Below are 18,342 nucleotides of genomic sequence, written 5' to 3' on the forward strand. Positions count from 1 at the left end.
GAGCCGGCCGCGCGGCGGCCTCCACGGCGCACCGGCACTCACGTGATACCCTCTCCCACCATGGCCGCTCGCCGGACGCTCGCTGGCGTCGTGGCGCGCCTCACGACGGGCGCGGGCGCGCACCGCCTGCCTGCGAACATCACGGGGCTGACGATCCGTGCGCCGACCAAGTTCAGTACGAAGCGCGACTGGTACGTGGCGCCACTTACGCCAGGACGCTCCTGCGCGAGGAGCTGCCGCGCCTTGTGTATGCGAACCCCGCGCTGAGCGTGGACGTGGAGCCGAGCGAGCATGCGAGCCTGCAGGTGCACTACGGTACGCGGCGCCACTGACCCAGCGAACATGCCTGCGCGCACGATCGTGTGGGGCGACAAGTCGGCGACGGACATTGTCCACGAGCTGCTGACGATGGCGCGCTTTGCGGGCGAGGCCCAATCATAGGTCTACAGACTGGCTACGGCTGCGCGCCCCCCGCCGAGCTCGTCGCGCCGCGTGCGCTCGCGCGCCGGCTCCGTCTCGCGCCACGCCGTGCGCCGCGCCACCTGGTCTTCCTCGCGGCGCAGCAGGCGCGTCATTGCGTCGACGACCGTCTGCGGGTGGCTGCCGTCGCCCGCGCCCTCGGTGAGCGCGCGCACGATGCACGCACGCTCGAGCGTCGGCGCCATGCGCCGGTTCGTCGCGAGCAGCTGCCGCGCGGCCGTGCGCTTGCCGCTCGGCGACACGCGCGGCGAGCTTGACGCCTTGCGCGACGGGCGCGAAAACGCAGGCGGCGCGCTGCCGCCGCCCACGTCCGTGTACACACGCGCGAGGCCCTGGACCTCGAGGCGCTCGAGCACGTCGAGCAGCTCCGAGCTCTCGAGCGGTGCGGCAAAGGCGCCGTCGCTCTGCAGCATGTGTGCATACATGTCTTCCAGATCACACAGGCGCACGCCGCCGTCGCCGCGCGTGCTGTGCAGGCCCGCGTCCGCCTGCACCTGCAGCACGACCCACGCGAGCAGCAGCAGCTTCGCATGCACACTCAGCGCGCGCACACGCTGCACCTGCGCGTGCCCGGCCATCTGCGCGAGCACGCGCAGCACGAGCGTCGGCGTGACCTGCGCATGCGCGCCCTGCTCGGCGAGGTCGAGCGCCTGCCGGCACGTGTCGAGCGCGCGGCGCACGTCGCCGGTGCTCGCGCTCAGCTTGCGCGAGAGCAGCTGCAGCGCGGGCCGCGTCACCATCGTCGCGGCGTCGCGCAGGCGCGTCTCGAGCAGCTCACACACCTCGTCCGCCGAGAGCGGCGCAAAGTGCAGCAGCGCGGGCGGCACACCGAGGCTGCGCAGCCACGGCACAAAGCGCTCCGTCAGGTCCAGCGAGTTCGCGATGCCCACGAGCGCGAGGCGCGCTGCGGTGTGCTGCCGCACCTGGGCCGGCAGGCAGAAGAGGGTATGCAGGACCTCGTCGTGCGTGTGCAGCAGGTGGTCCATTTCGTCCAGCACCACAATGAGCGGCGCGGCCTCCGTGGGCGGCGCATGCGCGAGCTGCGCCATGTCGTCGAGGCCCAGCGCGGCGGCGAGCTGCGCGACGATCGTGCCGGGATGCGCGTGGCCGACGCAGTTGATGTACAGGTGGCGCTCCGGCCGCGCGCGCAGCACGTCGCGCACGAGCGCCGTCTTCCCGGTGCCGGGCATGCCCGAGACGTACAAGCAGCCCGAGGCATCGGACGTGCGTGCGAGCGACTCGTCCAGGAACGCCTCGATGCGCTGCCGTTCCGCCGCGCGGCCCACGAGCGCCTCATCGCGTAGGCACGCACGCGCACGCGCGTACGGGCTCGGCGCAGGCGGCGTCGGCGGCGGCGTCGGCACGGCACTAGGGCTCGCCTTTTCGGGGGTATGGGCCGCCGTGGACGACGTCGACGCCGGCGGCGTCCACACCTTGCGCTTCTTGCGCGGCGTCTGGGGAAGCGCCGGCGCCGGCTCTGGGGCGTCGGCGTCCGGCGCACGCTCCGAGGCGGCCGTGCGCCGTCGCGTGCGCATCGCCATCGACTCCCACGCGCGCTGTTGCGCCTCGTGCGCGAGGACCGCCTCGGTGACTTGGCGGACTGGCGCAATGTTCTCTTTGTTCTCGTCGGGCCGCGCCGGGCCGCGCATCGCCGCACAGCCCGAGGGCAGCGACGCGCCGGGGTCCTCGTCGCCACCAGGCGCTGTCACTGGCTCACTCCCTGCGTGGGCCTCCGGTGCCGGCGCTGCGCCAGCGCAGGCCGCGCCGGAGACGGGCGCCTTGACAGGGGCATCGCCCTCACGCCGGTAGGCCGCACGCGTGCGGATCCGTCCAGGCAGACCAAGGGCTGTCATGGCAGCTAGCCAAGTCGCACGCTGCCTCGGTGCGGCCACGGCGTCTACGCGTGACGCTGCGTCTCTCCTGCCTGCCGCTCGCCTCGCACGCAGGGGGGACGCGCGAGACTGGGTAAAGGCCACGTGGTTATGCGTTCTAACGCGCGCCAGGCGCAGACCCTATAATAGCGCGCATACCTCCACTAGGCGTAGCCTCCTCGGTACTGGGGCCGGAAGCGCGGCAGGCGCGTCCTGCGCGGCCGAGGGGCCTCGTCCTTGGCGCGCGGCCGCCGCAGGGGCGCAGGCGCACGAGCGCCCTGGGAGGACGACCGGCGCGGAGCACGCGGTGGCTCGGCGTCCCATGGCGCAGACAGCGCAGGCTGCCGCAGCTTTTGGTGGCGCGCAAACCAGTCGCGCGCATCGGCGTCGGAGTCGGCCTGCACGCTTTCAGGGAGGGGCCGTGTGCTCGCACCACGCAGACGCAGGCCCGGCGCCGCACGGTGGAAGGGCCCGGCGTCCGCGAGCTCCACGCTGAACGCCGAGGGGTCGCCGGTCGGCCGCGTCGGGTTCGTGCGCCGCTGGGGGCAGTCGTCGCCCCAGTGGAGACCCATGCGCGCGCAGTTGTAGCAGCACAGCTGCGCAGGGTCCCAGCCCGGCGGGGGGCGTGTGTCGCCGTCGTCGTCGCTGCTGCTCTCGCTCGGGCCCGCCTCGTCCGTCGGCTCCACAAGCGAGACGGCCCAGCTGCGCTGCCGCTTCTGCCGCCGCTCCTGCTGCGCAGCGAGCTGCGCCGTGCGCCGCAGCTCGTGGCGCCGCAGGCGGGAGCGCTCGCGCTCGTACTCGTCGTCGCTCCGGTAGGTATAGATGCGCCACAGCGTGGGGCACGTGGTGTCGGGGTGTCCAGGGCGGCCACAGCGCTCACACACGCGGCGGCGGTGCATGGACGTGCGCGGCACGGGACAGTCCTGGCGTGAGTGCATAGTGCATACCTTGCTGCGGTGCCCAACGCCGCCGCACCGGAAGCAGCTCGTGCCGAGGGGGCAGTTGCGCGTCGCGTGCTCGTTCACGGCGCCGCACGCGAGGCACTGCGTGTAAGGGCACTTTTTCTTGTCGTGCCCTGTCTCGCCACACACGGGGCATGTGCCTCTGCGCCTGCGCTCCTCGTCGGCCTCTGCCTCATAGTAGCGCGATCCCTGTGCATCCAGCTGCTCATAGTCGCCCAGGCGACCCGGCTCCGCGGCCTCGCTGGGGGGCGGGCCCGCGTCACGCACAATCGCCACATGACTCGGCAGCGCCAGGCCCGACGTGTCGCACGTCGCCGGCGCCGCCTCGTCCGAGGGCGGTGGGCGTGCGCCATCCGGCACATCCGCACTCTGTGTATCCAGCACGAAGCTCAGGCCTTCGCCGTCGCCCATGCCGTCGTTCCTGCGCGGCGCACGACTCTTCCGTTTGCGGCTCATGAGGTGGAGACAGGGGGTGCGACGACAACGCACGTGATACATAAGGGCACGTCCGTGCGCATGCACGTGGCGTCAGAGTGGGCCCTGGCGGCTCTGGCCCTGGCGGCTGGCCCGAAGGCGGAATGGCGGTGCAGACCCCTTAGGTCACGCCACTCAGGGTTTGCGAACTATGCACGCGGCCAACCGCACTGCCAATGTGCTTGGCTGCCCCTGGGCGCAGGGGCCCCTTTCTCAACGATACGCTAGCAAATAAAGTTTCGCCCTATATCCGTGCCATCTCCGAAAGCCCAGGCCACGTGAGGGGCCTGAACGGCCCGTCGCTGCAGGTCTTGTTACGCCACTACCATGCTCTTGGGGGACTTTATCTGCCAGCGCCTGATCCAGCTAGGCACAACACATGTATTCGGCCTTCCGGGCGACTACAACATGCAGCTCCTCGACCACATCGAGGACACCAAGGACCTGGAATGGGTTGGCTGCGCCAACGAGCTCAATGCGTCGTACGCCGCAGACGGCTATGCGCGGACAACCGCTCGCCCCGCTGCGCTGGTCACCACGTTTGGTGTCGGTGAGCTGTCGGCGCTCAACGGTATCGCTGGCTCGTTCGCCGAGCAGCTGCCCGTGATCCACATTGTCGGTATGCCCAAGTCGCAGCAGCAGATGTCGCACCTGTGGGTGCACCACACGCTGGGCGGCTACCTGTTCGACGCGTACATGAAGATGTCGCAGCATGTCTCCTGCGACACGGCGGTGATCGGCTGGACGAAGCGCGACCTGCAGAACGCCGCGCCGACGATCGACCGTGTGCTCACTTCGATGGTGACGACACGCCGCCCCGTGTACCTGGGCATTCCCGTCGACCTGTTCGACATGGACGTGCCGACGGAGGAGCTGGAGCGCCCGATCGAGGCCGTGCGTGAGCCGTACGACCGCGACGCGCTCGAGTACGTGGTCGACGTGGCTGTGCGTCACATGGAGCAGTCGGAGCGCCCGCTCGTCATTGTCGATGGATGCGTGATGCGTTTCGGTGCGGTCAAGGTCGTGTACGACTTCTTGAAGCGCACGGGCCTGCCCGTCGTGGTCGCCCCGATGGGCAAGAGCTTCTTCCCCGAGGACGACGAGCAGTACCTGGGCGTGTACGTCGGCACCAAGTCCAAGCCGGGCGTGCTGGAAGTCGCGCGCACGAGGGACATGGTGCTGCTGCTCGGCAGCTTTATGAGCGACATGAACACGGGCGGCTTTAGCTACAGCACCCCGACGTGCCACACGATGAACGTGCACCACGGCTCGACCGATATCGGCTACTCGCACTACGACAAGCTCGGCTTCTTCGAGGTGCTCCCGGCGCTCGCCGACAGGCTCGAAGGCCAGCGCGAGGCGCGTCTCGCGCACGCGCGGGAGATGGCGAAGATTGCGCACGAGCCGCCGGCGCCCACCGAGTCGTTCCCGACGCTCGTCACGCACAACTACTTGTGGCACCGCCTCGGCGCCTTCCTGCGCCCGGGTGACCACCTCATCGCAGAGATGGGCTCGAGCTGCTTTGGCGCGGTCGACACGGTCCTGCCGAAGGACGTGCACTACCACCAGCAGATGCTCTACGGCTCGATCGGCTGGAGCGTCGGCGCCTTGCTCGGTATCGCGGTCGGCGCGCGTGTGCTGAACCACGGTCGTGTGATCCTGTTCGTGGGCGACGGTAGCCTGCTCCTCACGATGCAGGAGATCTCGACGGTCATCAAGCTCGGCCTTACGCCGATCATTTTCGTCATCAACAACGACGGCTACGAGATCGAGCGTATCATCCACGGTCCCGAGCGCAGCTACAACAACATTGCACCGATCGATCACAGCCTGCTCCTCGACTTTATGGGCTCATCGCGCAGCCGCCGCTCGCTGCTGGACTCGTACGAGACGGGCCAAATCGCCAAGGAGCGCGACGAGAGTCATGCGCACGAACCGCTGCCATCGCGCAAGCGCTACCATGCGGTGTACACGCGCGATGAGTTCGATGCGCTGCTGAACAACGCCGAGTTTGCGGAAGCGAAGGAGATCCAGCTCGTCGAGCTCTTCTGCCTCCGCGGCGATGCGCCAGAGCTGCTGGGGCGCACCGTGCACAGCGAGTCGAATTAGTAGGTAGTCACATGGGAATCAGTCCACTTTGTCTATCGTGCCGGAGGCGGAATACCTGCCGCGCCGTCTGCACCGCCGTCATGTCGAGCGTGTGCACAAGGAGCGCCTCGCCCGCGTCCGGCAACCGCGCGCTGCACCCGAGGAGCGGCGCACTCACACTGCTCCGCCCCAGGCCGCGCGGCGTGCCCTCTGCGGGACCTGCCGCATTGCACATGCATACAAAGCACTCGTTTTCCATCGCCCGTGCCACACACACCGCATCGAGACACACCGCCTCGCAGTTGGCATTCAGCGCTAGCGCCTCTGGCCCCGAGTCATCCGCGTACCAGCACGTCGGCGCAAAGAGAATGTCCGGGCCGATCCAGTGCCCCGGCTCGTCCAGGTCCGCGGGCGGCCCGCCCGGCTCCGAGAGAAGGCGCAGGCACGCCTCTGGCACCATCAGGTCCCAGCACAGGAGCATCGAAGCACGCACCCGCAGGCCACGCCGCGTCTCGAAGACGAAGCGCGACGGGTGCCGATCAGGCGGATGCGACTCGTCCGTCGAGCGCGTGAGCAGCTCCCGCTCCGAGTGCCACAAGTTGCGCTTCGTGTACGAGCCAAGCACCTCGCCCGTATGATCCACAAAGTAGGCCGTGTTGAACAGCGTGCTCCCGGCCTCCCCGTCGTCCACACGCAGCACCGCCGAGCCCGTCACGATGGCGACGGCCGACTCGCGCGCGATCGCGCAAATGTCCGCGAGCCACTCGGGATGGTCGTCCGTGCTGTCGAGCGGGTCATGGCGGTGCACGAGGCGCCACACGTCGTGCGACGACCCACTCAAATAGTACTCGGGCAGCACGAGGACGTCGACGCCCAGTGCCTGCGCCTGGCACGCCATCTCGCGCATCCGCACCAGCGACGGCGAAACCTCCCCCGCACTATGAGGATTCGGCCTCACTTGCGCGAGGGCCACATGCACACGTAGGCGCTCAGCCTCAGGCGTTGCCGCGTGGCATAGGGCGCCGTCGACACGCAGCATGACGTCAGATCGATGCACCGAGTCTCCCCTCCACCCGCGAGATGCCTCCGGCGCCTGTCCTGCCTGAGGCGCTGCTTGTGCGCATCCTGCTCGATGCGTGCGAGGAGCACGAAGCGTTGCGTACATGGCGTGCTGCTGCATGCGCAGCACACACACGCGCACCCATCTGGGCGTACGAGAGGATCAGTGGCGCCATGTGCCTCAGCCGCGCGTCGTACGTAGCCCTCGCTCCCCACCTGTACCATACGATTGTGCTCTCGCGGCCGTCGCAGCTCGACAAACTGGTGCGTACTCTCCAAGCGCGCCCGGCTCTCGGCGAGCTCGTCCACACACTCTCGATCGGCGCGGCCCTCCCACCGGCGCCCTGCAAGCCGCCCCGCCTGCCGTATCCGCACCCGTTCCGCGATCTCCCACAGGCCCTGGACCTGACCGACGAGCTGCACCAGGACAGCCAGGCGGACCCAACGACGGCAGCTGGGTCCCTCTTATCGTCGGCGCTCGAGCGCGACATCGCCGAGGTCGCCACACTGTATGCAGGCCCAGCTGGCGCGGCTGGCATCGATATTCGGCGCTATGGCCGTGATACGCACGGGAACGATATTGGACTTGCTGCGTGGACGCAGCGCTGGCTCGATGCGCATGGGCTTCTGCGGTGGATGCGCAGCCTTGCGGCGTACGAGCGTGACGAGGAGCTCCGCCGCTGGCACTCCAAGCCCTACAATGTCGAGGCACACACATATTCCCTGCGGGCCGAGTCGCCTCACGCGGCCGTGCGCGTCGCCGAGTACGAGCGCGGCGACGCACCCATCGATGATCCATTCGCGCCCCAGCCGCGGCACCTGCGCCCTGTCGGCGCGCGCTACGACCCCCTCGACTGGGCCGATGCAAGCGACATTCTCTTTGCGCTCCCCGCCTCTGAAGACGATACCCTCATGGCGCTCGTGTGGCGCGTGCTCCAGTCGATGCCGCCGTCCGTCCTACCGCCCTGGCTGTGTGTGCTCCTAGCCAAGGCGCTCGCCCAGGGTCGCTGGAAGGCCATGTCCTCGATTCAGGCGCATGCGCCGCACGCACTGCCCGCCAAGTCTGCACCGCCTCCCCGTGCGCTGCCGTTCCTGGTGGCCGACTGCTTTGACGACCTGGGTCTCTATGCACGCGCTGATGCTCTAGCTCTTGTTCTTCCTGGCACTCCCGACGAAGGCACAGAGGCGGTGCCGGGCGTGCGCACCGCGAAGCGCGCACTCGCACATACCCTGGACCACCGCCCGTTCGGTGTGCCGTTGCACAGCCTCTGCGTGCCATCGTCCGCCTCAGTGTCTGCGGTCCCTCCGCTGCCGACGATCCACAGTCTCGTGGCGTCCGTGCAGGTCGCGCTCGTTTTGACGCCGCAGCTACACACGCTCTGTCTCTCCGGCCCATTCGACCAGGCGCTCGCAGGGCCTCGCTGGCCCGCCGCGCTATGGCATCTGCATACACTGTGCCTCGGTCCGCCGCCGCGCCACGCTGATGCGCCCCTCACATGGTATATGCCTGCTCATCCAGCGAGCCAAGCCCTGAGTCACCTGGACCTATGCATGTACATGTTGTCACAAAGAGAGGCACTCGCTATCGGCGGGGCGGACGGGGCACTACCGCGCCTCGTCTCGGTGCGATGGGCCCTGGTTGACGACGCAGCCACCGAGCTGCCGCTGGTGGCTGAGCTAGGGGCTGTCATTGCTGCGATAGCCACCATGCTGGGCCTGGGCATCCCAGGTGTGGTGCCTGCACCACCCCCCAGCCAGGTGCGGCAGGGAGTGCGCCACTTGCATGTGGTCGCCGATGCCCTATTCTATGCGCGCGCCATGGCAGCGCTACCAAAGAATGTGGCGCACGACACGCGTCTGCGCTTCGAGTCCGTGACGCGCGACTAGCAGAGCCCATAGCCCCACAACACCGCAGCCAGGCTGACCAGCACAGGGACTATGCGCGGGACCCGCGCGGCTGGGGCACCACTCACAAAGTGGGTGTCATCGGGGCCCGTACGTCCTTCGCCGTTGGGGTTGGGGGCGACGGCTGTGCCGGCGAGGTCCCCTGTTTGGGGATTGGACGCCGTCGCGGTGATCGATGGGCCCGAAGGCGTGGCACTGCCACTGTCAGAAGGCGCGCCGCCCGATGACGTGGCCGGTGACGCACTCGGAGACAAGCTGCCGGAGCTTGCCGCGGCCTGTGAATCCTGTGCCGCCACCAGCACGAGACTCAGGAGCGCCCAGGTGGCCAGCTGCCACAGGTGCATCGTGGGTGGTAGGGTCGTTCACCTCCACGTGGCGGCCGCGCCGGGGCTGGGCGCTTGTCTCTTCCCTATGCGATGGCGACGGACCCAGGCGTCTCATCTTCGCGCGACAGTGTCTCTACGGCGTCGGACATTACCCTGAATGAATGGAACCTCGACGAAGCAGACACACTGGTCATTGATGTCGACGGCACGACGGAACACATTCCCATGGCCGTGCTGCCCGGCGAGCCGATCGCGGGCCTGCGCCGAATCACGCAGGCGCCGCCCACACGCTGGCAGCGCCTATGCTTGGGCGATCCAGTGGGCGTATTTATCCTACTTACCGTTGTCCTGGGCCTCCTTCTTTTCGTCTACTCGATTCCATGGCTCGCCAGCAGCGACGTGCGCCCTACGCATGCCGGAGCTACAGTGAGCCCCTTGGCGTCGTCCACCGCCTCTCTTGAAACACGCCAGCCACGCATGTAGGCTGCCGGCGCTGTGCGCCTTGCCTGTACCATAGCTATGTATATTGTACCTACTAGGCCGAATGTCTGTTCCGGGCAACACCAACACGACGGTCGTCGCTGCTCCGCTCCGCACGATCCACGTGGGCCATGAATGGTGGCCCGGCGTCCTCTCTATGGGGGGAGGTACCCGGCGAGGTAGAGCATACATTCGCCGTTCACGAGGGTCAGGATAGGCACCAGGATGCGCCGGCACCGCATCCCTTGGCGGACGATCCCCAGCTAGCAGCGTGGGACGTCGATAGCGGCTCGGAGAGCGACGACTCGCTAGGCGATGGTACGCCGACTCGACTGACACAGACTTTGATATGTACAAGGACTTTAACAACCAGGCGCAGGAGCCTGGCGTCAAGAGTCGGCCAGTCACGGTGTATGCCGAGGGCGCCATTCCGCCGCTCTCGATGCGGCCCAAGTCGGGGCCCCTGCTCCAGGTCCCCAGCACTGTGGATGTACACACGTCCTTTTACGATACATCTTTGGCACACGAGAGCCGCTTCAGCACGGGGGAGTGCAGCTCCGGCCTCTTTGATCGTGATACCAAAACCTTCCGTCCTCTGATCCCGAACGACTCGCAATGGGAGCTCGACGACAGGGCGCCCCTTGGCGCCGAATATACCGACATGGAGCGCGAGCAGATGACGCGTGCGTACCGTCGCTTCTACTGGCGCAACAAGTTCCTTGGAAAGATCGACTCTTGGCTCCGTGGCTACAATCCGCTGGGCGGATGGCTCGGCCCGCAGATCGCCGTGATCTTGACGGTGATAGTACTAGCTCTGTACGTGGGTGCCGCTAACAACAGTATTGGCGTGGGCCTCTTCTTCGTCATTCCCCGCGTTCCTGGTGCGTTGCTCATGCTTACTCGCAGACGTGTCTATTGTGACCAACAACCCTCTCACGCCTATGAATGGCAACAAGACGGCGATGGCCCTCACCGGGTTCCCTACTGGATTTCAGTACGTGCCGTCGTCTTACAGCAGAATGAACGGCACTTTGCACGTGCGCCTGGACAATCCCGGCTGGATACCCGCACACATCCTCTCCTTGGCGACTACGGTCAAAGCGCTAGATACCAATGTCATCGTGGCCAAAGGCGACCTGTCCAAGCAGTGGGTCCCGGGCCGTAAGGTGACGACCGTGGACGTCGACCTGGCCTTTTCGCACAAAAGCCTCAATGTTACGGGAGACGCTACACAGCTGCTATTCCAAGATGCCTGTGCTCACTTATGTACGTCCGCGCCACTCACATGCAGATCAGGGCACGGACCGCCCCAGTATGTCTTCCTCACTCACACAGCCTTGAACCTGCACGTGGAAATGGTTATGGACGTTGGAGGCTTGGTGGGCAAACACCCCTCGTCGTCTGATCTCCGTAGTCTCGCGTGCCCTTGGGAGCTTCCACAGTAGTTGTCGCTCGTCCGCTAGATGGACGTGCCTTATCGTCTGGGATCCTCCACTCCACGTGATCCACTACGGCTACCACGCCCTCGATGAGCCGTGCCATGGGGGACAAAAATATCTCGTCTGAAACATTGTCCGTCTATGAAGAAAAGCGGCCGTTCAAGTCACAGGCCTATCTGCAAAAGAGCGGTGCGAATGGGGCGCCCGTAGCTCCTCGGCGCAACAAGACCCTGAAGCAAATTCTGAACCAGGAGCGCGACATGTTCTTGCAGCAGCGAATGGCGGACGAGACTGCGAGCAAGCGGTTAAAGACCGACGCAGCCGGTGCTGCTGATGCCATGGATGTCGACGCACCGAAGGCGCCCCCACGCAGCGTGCCTACATGTACGTGCTGAGTGCTCACCCAAAGACACGAGTGTCCAAGCGCCACCAAGCCTGCTACCTGCGAAAAAATATTGCGACATTACAGGTCTCGTGGTATGTGCGCGCATTCTTACTCCAGGGAAACTACACCGACCCCAAAACGCGCCTGCGTTACCACAGCGTAGAAGTATACGACATAATCAAGGGCTTTGTACGTGCCCCATACTCACATCGCAGGTACCCGGGGTCGACAATACCTATCTGGCGCTCCGCGGAGATGCCTCACAGCTCAAGTAGACTATACCAGCTAGATTAAGCGTTCTTTGTCTGAAAGCGCCCAGTCCTTCAGACGATGTTGGACTTGGGGGTCAGCCGATACCGACTCGATCTTCTTTTTCGTCCCTAATGTCTCCCGGATATCATCAAGGGATCGTGGCTGGCGCTGATGTGTCAGTATTGATTGATTACATACAAAGCCTGTCTCTGGGGGCGTAAAGCGGTCGCGAAGCTGCGTCAGGCGCGTGCACGTACCGGAAGCACATGCTTCTCATAGAACGAAGGGTCGCCAAAGTAGAGCATAAATCCGAGAGGGAAAAGCAGATATCTACTGTGAGCATATATGCACACACAGTCCGAAACGGAACACTTCCATGTTGGGCCCCGCCATCTCTGCTCAGCGGTCGCACCTTGCACCGTGCGTGCCAGGCCCAGGACAAGGGTCTTCCGAATTAGTCAGCAATGGGCGCTCGAGCACGGTGGCTGCATTTAGGCTCCCTTCGACTCCGATGGGGAGAGGCAAGAGCGGAAAGTCGTCCGCCACCGCCGGCACCCGGAAGAAGCACGCGGCGGCGGCTGCAGCCAAGCGCGGAGAATCTGCGGATGGTGCTCAGCCCCGGTCTGCCACACAAGCGCCCACCAACTCGAGCGGCAAGAAGCTCTCGAAGAAGGAGCGCAAGCAACTTGCGAAGAAGAAGGCGTATAAGCCACCGCCCAAGCCACCGCAGCCGCCGCCATACCCACTGGATTCAATGGGATTGGCAAGTCTCCTTCCCGCGGACTTGGTCGTACTTCTCCGCAAAGCTCTAAAGAAGGACATTGTGACTCGTGTGCGCACGCTTGAGAGTCTCTTGGCCTGGATCCAGGGGGCGCCATCGTCCGGCGATGACGCTGCAGCACAGCCTATCTCACTGGGAGAGAGGAACGATGCTCTGGTTCTCATGCTTCCGTGTTGGGTCTTTCTATTCCCCCGCCTTGCTCTCTCGCCCTCGCAACGGCTGCGTCAGCTCACCCTACAAGTGCATTCCGAACTGCTTCACTTTCCCGTACCGTATGAGAATGCTACTTGCATCCGGGAGGAGCTTCTATCGCCTATGTACATGGAGCCTATCCTTGGCTACTGGGGCGTCATGTCATTCGATACCAGCCGCTCAGTCGCACGACTGGGGTCACAGCTGTGGAAAGAAAGTGTAAGGCTGGCACCCACGGACTCGGACTCGTGCCATATTGTCCTTGACGACTACGTCTCCGTGCTGCTAGAGCACTTGAACCCGATCTTGTGCTCGGACATGCCTGTGGCATCGTTGGCCCAGCTGACGCCCTCTCTGCAAATTACACCTGCTTCCAAGGAGGGCGCCGAGTTTGACGCAAAGAGCCGCGACGATACAAACGTGGACGAAAATGCCGAGGAGATGAATGGCCGTCTCGTTGCGGGCGCTCTGGGTCTGTTGCAGTGGATGGCCGAGTCCTCACCGTCCATCACGGCTGAGGACCTGGAGTCCCTCGTTGCTTCGCCGCAGCTGTGGACAGCACTTATGCCCAAGGAGGCCGCAGACGAGGGCCAAACTGTGCTGGGAAGTGGCTCGCCTGTGGCCCGGCAGCGCGCTTGGGCGTGGCTCGGCTATTTGGACCGCACGCACGCCTCCCTCCTGGATCAGAATCTCGATATGATTGCAGGGGCCGCCTTCCCCAGTGCCTGGTCAGAAAGGTTAGAGGGTGTCATTGCTAGTATGCTGGGAACGTTCCTTCCGCTACTCAAGCGACGCCCTGATGCATGGCTCCTCCAAGCTTCCTCAGCTAACTCGGATTCTGACTCTGACGACGATACCGACAGCGTCGAGAACGACGAGGATAGCGAGGCGGATCCGTCTGCTGAAAAGCCATTGGGCTTACCCGGTTTTATGCAATGGATCCAGTACTCTGCGCCTAGGGCCCCGACGATCTGTTTCCCTGCTGTGCTGGTGTTCTTGTCCACCATACCAGAGTCGGCTCTCCCACGCAACCCTACCTCGATGCGGACTTGGACGGGGCTCCTACTTAACATCGCTGATCAGCTTGTCCTGGGTGTTAGCGATCCACGAACATGGCGTATCTACACGTCTACTGTGTGCGAGTGCTTGGAATACTTTGTACGGCAGATCATCCGCCGTGATGATGCCGACGAACACACCACCCAGGAGATCAGTGACGTGCTCACGTCGGAGCTCGAGGTCCTATGGACCACATGGATTGCCTCGCCACCTCGTGATACATCGGAGACGCCGATTCGCGCTATTCCATCACGGATTCGTATGCTCATGGCGCAAGAAGTCGGCAAGTTTATGCCAAGAATGGACGTTCATGCGCATGGCATTTGGGTGCTCCGTTCTCTGGCGGCTTTACTAGAGACCTTTGTGGCACAAATGGATCTTGACGCGGATGGCGAAGTGGTCATGGCCATGATTGCAGAGAGTGCCAAGGGCGCCACCGCCGAGCTGCAGGATGCGTTGGTACGCATGACACACACCCTGGTCGAGCGACTTCTCGATCCGTTTGTGCCGTCTCGCCTATCGCTGATCACGAAGCTGCTCTCCGCTCCTCTCCGTGAGCACCTAGAGGCTATGGGTCTAACTGAGCGCATGGAGGTGCTTGCCTCAGATGTTATTCCGAGCCACCTCGGCACGGATGTGAACATCTCTGATGCACAGGCCTTCTACCTGGCGTACATGGCACTGGGCAACCAGGTCGGTCCTACATGGCATGTGCTCTTCCGCACTGCTGCCCAAGCTCCGACGATGGCCCTCCCATTGCTGGCGGGCGTTGCTTCTGCGACCTCAGAGCCGCCCCCACCCGAGACGGTGCAGGCGTGGCACGAGAACATTGCGCAGTCTGTGGCCCAAGACCCTTACGCTTGGCACAGTCTGCTCGAGGCGCCCCATGCGCTCACGACTGCTTCGATGGAGACACTCCTTTTGCAAGCGCTTGTCCAAGCGGCGCAAGATCAGCCTGCAAAGCAACTCGAGGCTTGGGACACGCTCGCCACTTGGGTGCAACGGGACTCAGCGCGATCTCGGCGCTTTGTTGAAGACCCAGCCCTTGCGCCTCTTGCGTCGGCTCTGTTCCATGCCGCCTTTCTCGCAGAGACCGAGGATGCAGGCGCGCCCCGCTCGCTCTGGGCGCAGCTAACGGCTCATGCCGGGCCGCGTGCCACAGCGTTGTACGAGCAGGCCGTCGAAGCTCTGGGAGCGGCTTTAGAGGGCAGCAATGTGCCTCTGGCGCGTTTAAGTGCAGCGGCTCGCGCTCTGCCTGATGCATACGGGCGCCAAATATGCCCGACTGCCTCGGATCTTCAGGACGCTATGCATGGCGTCGCTCTGTCGGTGCCCAGTCCTCTCCTTGCCCTTACGGATCCTGTTGTGCCCATTGTTGCGGACGGGTCGCCTGCGTCCACAGAGAGCCTTGCACGCCTGGCGCGAGTCGTGGAAATGGGCATGGCGATGCAGGCAGATCAGGCTGTGCAGCCAACGGCTCTGCTTCCACCCATTGTGCTCACGGCGCTCGTGTTGGAAGATGCACTGTTAACGGGCGATGAGGCAATGGGCCTCGCACTTTGCGGTACTCCCCCTGCGGCATGGGTCACCACGGCGCAGCAGCAGTTGGTGCGCTATGTGCACGCCGTGACTCGCCTCTTGTCCACTGTCACAGCGGACCTGCGTGATGGATGGCATAACTCGGCGGCAGTCGCTATGGGCCGCACTGAGTCGGGCGATCCGTTGTTGCACATGTTCCAAGCTTTATGGCTGCAAGCGAAAGAGACACAGTCGGTCATGTATGCACGTCTGTTTGCACGTCTCCTTGCAGGTGTACTGTCCATGAGCTCAGCCACTCAAATGGACGCGGAGCGCTGGGTCCGCGCGGGGATGAACCTGCGACAGCCCTCACTGCCTCTAGCGCGGGCTGTTTTGGCCGCTACGACTTTGCGTGCCTTTGATTCGCCCGCACACGACCGTTGGCGCAATGACTTGGCTGCGACACTTACTGGAGTCCCTGCCGCGCGGGCCCACACAGACGGCGCGCCGCTGCTGCAAGCGCTTATGTGTGCCACGGCTCCTGCTGAGGCCGGGAAGGCATTGCTTCCCACACACAGGGCCGTTCAACTGGCCCAGGTGCTGCAGCGATGGGTCGAGAGCGAGGAGGAATACCCACAAGATGTACTAGCTCTCTCAGCTGCTGTGCTCGCGGAACTTGCGCCTGTCTTGCAGAGTGTGCCTGGCCGACACCTCGAGGGCATGCTGGTGCTTGCCCATGAAAGCTTGGAGACGTTGGACTTGACAGGCATCCGCCACTGGCCTGCGCTGAGCCAAAGCCTGCATCTGATCGATACACTGTACGGATTGCAGTCGAATGAGCTAGTGAGCCAGGTTCTGCGGACTCAGGCTGAGACAATCCACGGCTTGCTCAGTGCCTTGTTTTTGGACCTGTGCCAAATTGCCGTGGAGCGCCGCCTGCCTTTGGGCCCCATCACGTCCGAGGGGGTGGATATGCTCATACGCCTGGTGGAATCGCATGTGCCAGCCACGGCCTTTTCATCGCCCGACGATCAGCAGGACTTGATCAAGTTTGTGAGTACACCCTCCCTCTACACGCCCTTGCAGGTCGTAGCGCTACGCCTCTACAGCGGAGCTACGCAGGAGCGCGTGCGAGAGCAGGTGGTCGAGTTGTCGATGGGATCTTTAAGCTCGGCATCCGCGGCACCTGAGCTGGATCCTGCCTTGCTCGATCGTCTGCGTGCCACAGCGCCTCTGACGCTGGCCATCTGGCAGGATGATGCGCGGGAGCGCCAATCGCGTGTTTTTGCCTTTCTGCTACAATGGCTGGCGCTTTTGGATCACTTTGTGGAAGCGTCACTGGCACTGCGCTCGCTGTTTGCCAGCACGCTGAAGCAGCATGAGCTCACCAGCAATGTCTTGTTGCCCAGTCTTTTTGCACTGATCGGCGGTGCTCCCCGGGTGATTCCTACACTGGATGGGTCGCGCTGGTCCATGGAAGAGATACATGTGGATCAGCTCGACCCAGCGCAGCCGCGCAGCCTGCAGGTACTCGCTGCCCACGTGTATGTCCGGACGCTGGTACATCTGCCTACGCAGGTTCGCGACTGGTGGCTCGGTATTCGCGACCGCCAGCTGTCGATGTTTGTGAGCCACTTTACTGTCAAATATTGCACGCCCCTGTTGGCCGAGCGCGAGCTCCGCCACCTGCGCCAGCCTAGTGCGCTAGCGCAACTGCAGGACGAGGCCATGACTGTGAAGGTTTTATCGTCGAATGAAGTGGTCGCGACGTACACTGTTGACGAGCATCCTATGGAAATCGGTGTGCGTCTTCCACCTGACTATCCATTACACGGTGTCGAGATCCGCGATATCAAGCGCGTGGGAGTGAGTGAAGCACAGTGGCGCGCATGGCTCCTCGCTGTGCAGCAGCTGCTTAGCGGTAAGAATGGGCTTATTTTCGACGCGCTGAGCCTCTTTAAGAAGAATGCTGAGGCCAAGTTCCAGGGCTATGAAGGCGCCGAGTGTGCGATTTGCTACTCGATCATTAGTCCGACGGACGAGACACTGCCCAACAAGCCATGCAAAACATGCAAGCACAAGTTCCATGGAAGCTGCCTGTACAAGTGGGTTAGCACTAGCGGTGCATCGACGTGTCCGCTATGCCGCTCGATTCTATGAGTGCACAAGTTGCTTAATGTCTTCCTGTGACAGACCATCGAGCCTTATATGAGGTGCACTGTACGTACCGCTCGAGCAAATAGTCGACTTCCACCTTCTTCGTCAGGGGAATAATGTATTCTTGGTACAGACGCACAATGTCCTGCGACTGGATTTTCCGTAGATTCGCATTTCCGTGTGTCACAGGGTCAAGGTTCTGGCCATACACCTCCGCCTTCTGACCCACACGCTGGAGCAGCACTTGCTCCACGGCTGGCTTGGTGATCAGGCCAGCTAAGGCCTCAGTATTGCGCGATTGGATGTGGGGGATAAAAGCGCCAGGGTCCGCGCGGAACTTGGATTCACTCACAAACATGCCGAAGTAGATGCGCCGCGAAATAGCACTGAGCGCCTCTGTGTCGCACACCGCAGCAGAGCCATACTGGCGGTCGTCCGTGGACCGGTGCATACGATTCGTGATCACAGGCACCACGTCGCTCGTGTAAAAGTCTAGAATTTCATGCGATACATTTACATGGTGTGGATGCAATATACTCGGATAGTCCTGGGGAGTGAGCAGCGGAGGGGGCAGCTGGTCCATCGGCGTAAAGGGGTGTTCATCCGGACTAGGTCAGCTTTGAATACATACGCAAGCCACCGTCCCAATTTCGCTACGTGAGCGTAACTGACGTACCATACGAGCTTTCCGTCTCCTTGATCACCCAGGTAAGCCAGGAGCCACTCCACCCTTCCTTGTCGCGCAGCTCCGCAAAGGCGCCTTCTTGGTACACGAGAGGGTTGTGGGCGTACTGTGTACGCTCTATGAGTCGGAACACAATTGTCTCTTCCATCCGCTGTAGTGTCGCACGGATTCGGTCCAACGAGAGGATCTCGTCAATGCTCGCGTCATGAAAGTTTATCGCGTCCGTCAT

General features: G+C 63.7%; 8 protein-coding genes across 8 annotated transcripts; 4 read left to right on the plus strand and 4 right to left on the minus strand.

Moving 5' to 3' along the window:
• Positions 1 to 443: 443 nt before the first annotated feature.
• On the minus strand, positions 444 to 2,333 carry MSY001_3185 (uncharacterized protein; the record flags this gene model as incomplete). Its single annotated transcript, XM_018885078.1, has 2 exons — positions 444 to 2,036; positions 2,082 to 2,333. The coding sequence occupies 2 exons, from the start codon at positions 2,331 to 2,333 to the stop codon at positions 444 to 446; spliced, it is 1,845 nt and encodes a 614-aa protein (XP_018741674.1).
• Positions 2,334 to 2,515: 182 nt separating this feature from the next.
• MSY001_3186 (uncharacterized protein) lies at positions 2,516 to 3,769 on the minus strand (the record flags this gene model as incomplete). The annotated part of the gene is made up of 1 exon (XM_018885079.1): positions 2,516 to 3,769. The coding sequence occupies one exon, from the start codon at positions 3,767 to 3,769 to the stop codon at positions 2,516 to 2,518; it is 1,254 nt and encodes a 417-aa protein (XP_018741675.1).
• A 345-nt stretch (positions 3,770 to 4,114) lies between these two features.
• MSY001_3187 (uncharacterized protein) lies at positions 4,115 to 5,896 on the plus strand (the record flags this gene model as incomplete). The annotated part of the gene is made up of 1 exon (XM_018885080.1): positions 4,115 to 5,896. One exon carries the CDS (start codon positions 4,115 to 4,117, stop codon positions 5,894 to 5,896), a length of 1,782 nt encoding a protein of 593 aa, XP_018741676.1.
• Positions 5,897 to 6,049: 153 nt separating this feature from the next.
• Positions 6,050 to 6,914, minus strand: MSY001_3188 (uncharacterized protein; the record flags this gene model as incomplete). The annotated part of the gene is made up of 2 exons (XM_018885081.1): positions 6,050 to 6,085; positions 6,117 to 6,914. The coding sequence occupies 2 exons, from the start codon at positions 6,912 to 6,914 to the stop codon at positions 6,050 to 6,052; spliced, it is 834 nt and encodes a 277-aa protein (XP_018741677.1).
• Positions 6,915 to 9,994: 3,080 nt separating this feature from the next.
• Positions 9,995 to 11,090, plus strand: MSY001_3189 (uncharacterized protein; the record flags this gene model as incomplete). Its single annotated transcript, XM_018885082.1, has 2 exons — positions 9,995 to 10,526; positions 10,552 to 11,090. The coding sequence occupies 2 exons, from the start codon at positions 9,995 to 9,997 to the stop codon at positions 11,088 to 11,090; spliced, it is 1,071 nt and encodes a 356-aa protein (XP_018741678.1).
• Positions 11,091 to 11,173: 83 nt separating this feature from the next.
• MSY001_3190 (uncharacterized protein) lies at positions 11,174 to 11,744 on the plus strand (the record flags this gene model as incomplete). Its single annotated transcript, XM_018885083.1, has 4 exons — positions 11,174 to 11,468; positions 11,494 to 11,561; positions 11,587 to 11,658; positions 11,685 to 11,744. The coding sequence occupies 4 exons, from the start codon at positions 11,174 to 11,176 to the stop codon at positions 11,742 to 11,744; spliced, it is 495 nt and encodes a 164-aa protein (XP_018741679.1).
• Positions 11,745 to 12,232: 488 nt separating this feature from the next.
• MSY001_3191 (uncharacterized protein) lies at positions 12,233 to 17,385 on the plus strand (the record flags this gene model as incomplete). Its single annotated transcript, XM_018885084.1, has 2 exons — positions 12,233 to 17,300; positions 17,330 to 17,385. 2 exons carry the CDS (start codon positions 12,233 to 12,235, stop codon positions 17,383 to 17,385), a joined length of 5,124 nt encoding a protein of 1,707 aa, XP_018741680.1.
• Positions 17,386 to 17,425: 40 nt separating this feature from the next.
• MSY001_3192 (uncharacterized protein) lies at positions 17,426 to 18,342 on the minus strand (the record flags this gene model as incomplete). Its single annotated transcript, XM_018885085.1, has 4 exons — positions 17,426 to 17,474; positions 17,500 to 18,036; positions 18,069 to 18,081; positions 18,105 to 18,342. The coding sequence occupies 4 exons, from the start codon at positions 18,340 to 18,342 to the stop codon at positions 17,426 to 17,428; spliced, it is 837 nt and encodes a 278-aa protein (XP_018741681.1).

The sequence above is a fragment of the Malassezia sympodialis genome, genomic scaffold (assembly GCF_000349305.1).
Source record: "Malassezia sympodialis ATCC 42132 genomic scaffold, msy_sf_20, whole genome shotgun sequence".
In the NCBI taxonomy this organism is placed as follows: Eukaryota; Fungi; Basidiomycota; class Malasseziomycetes; order Malasseziales; family Malasseziaceae; genus Malassezia; species Malassezia sympodialis.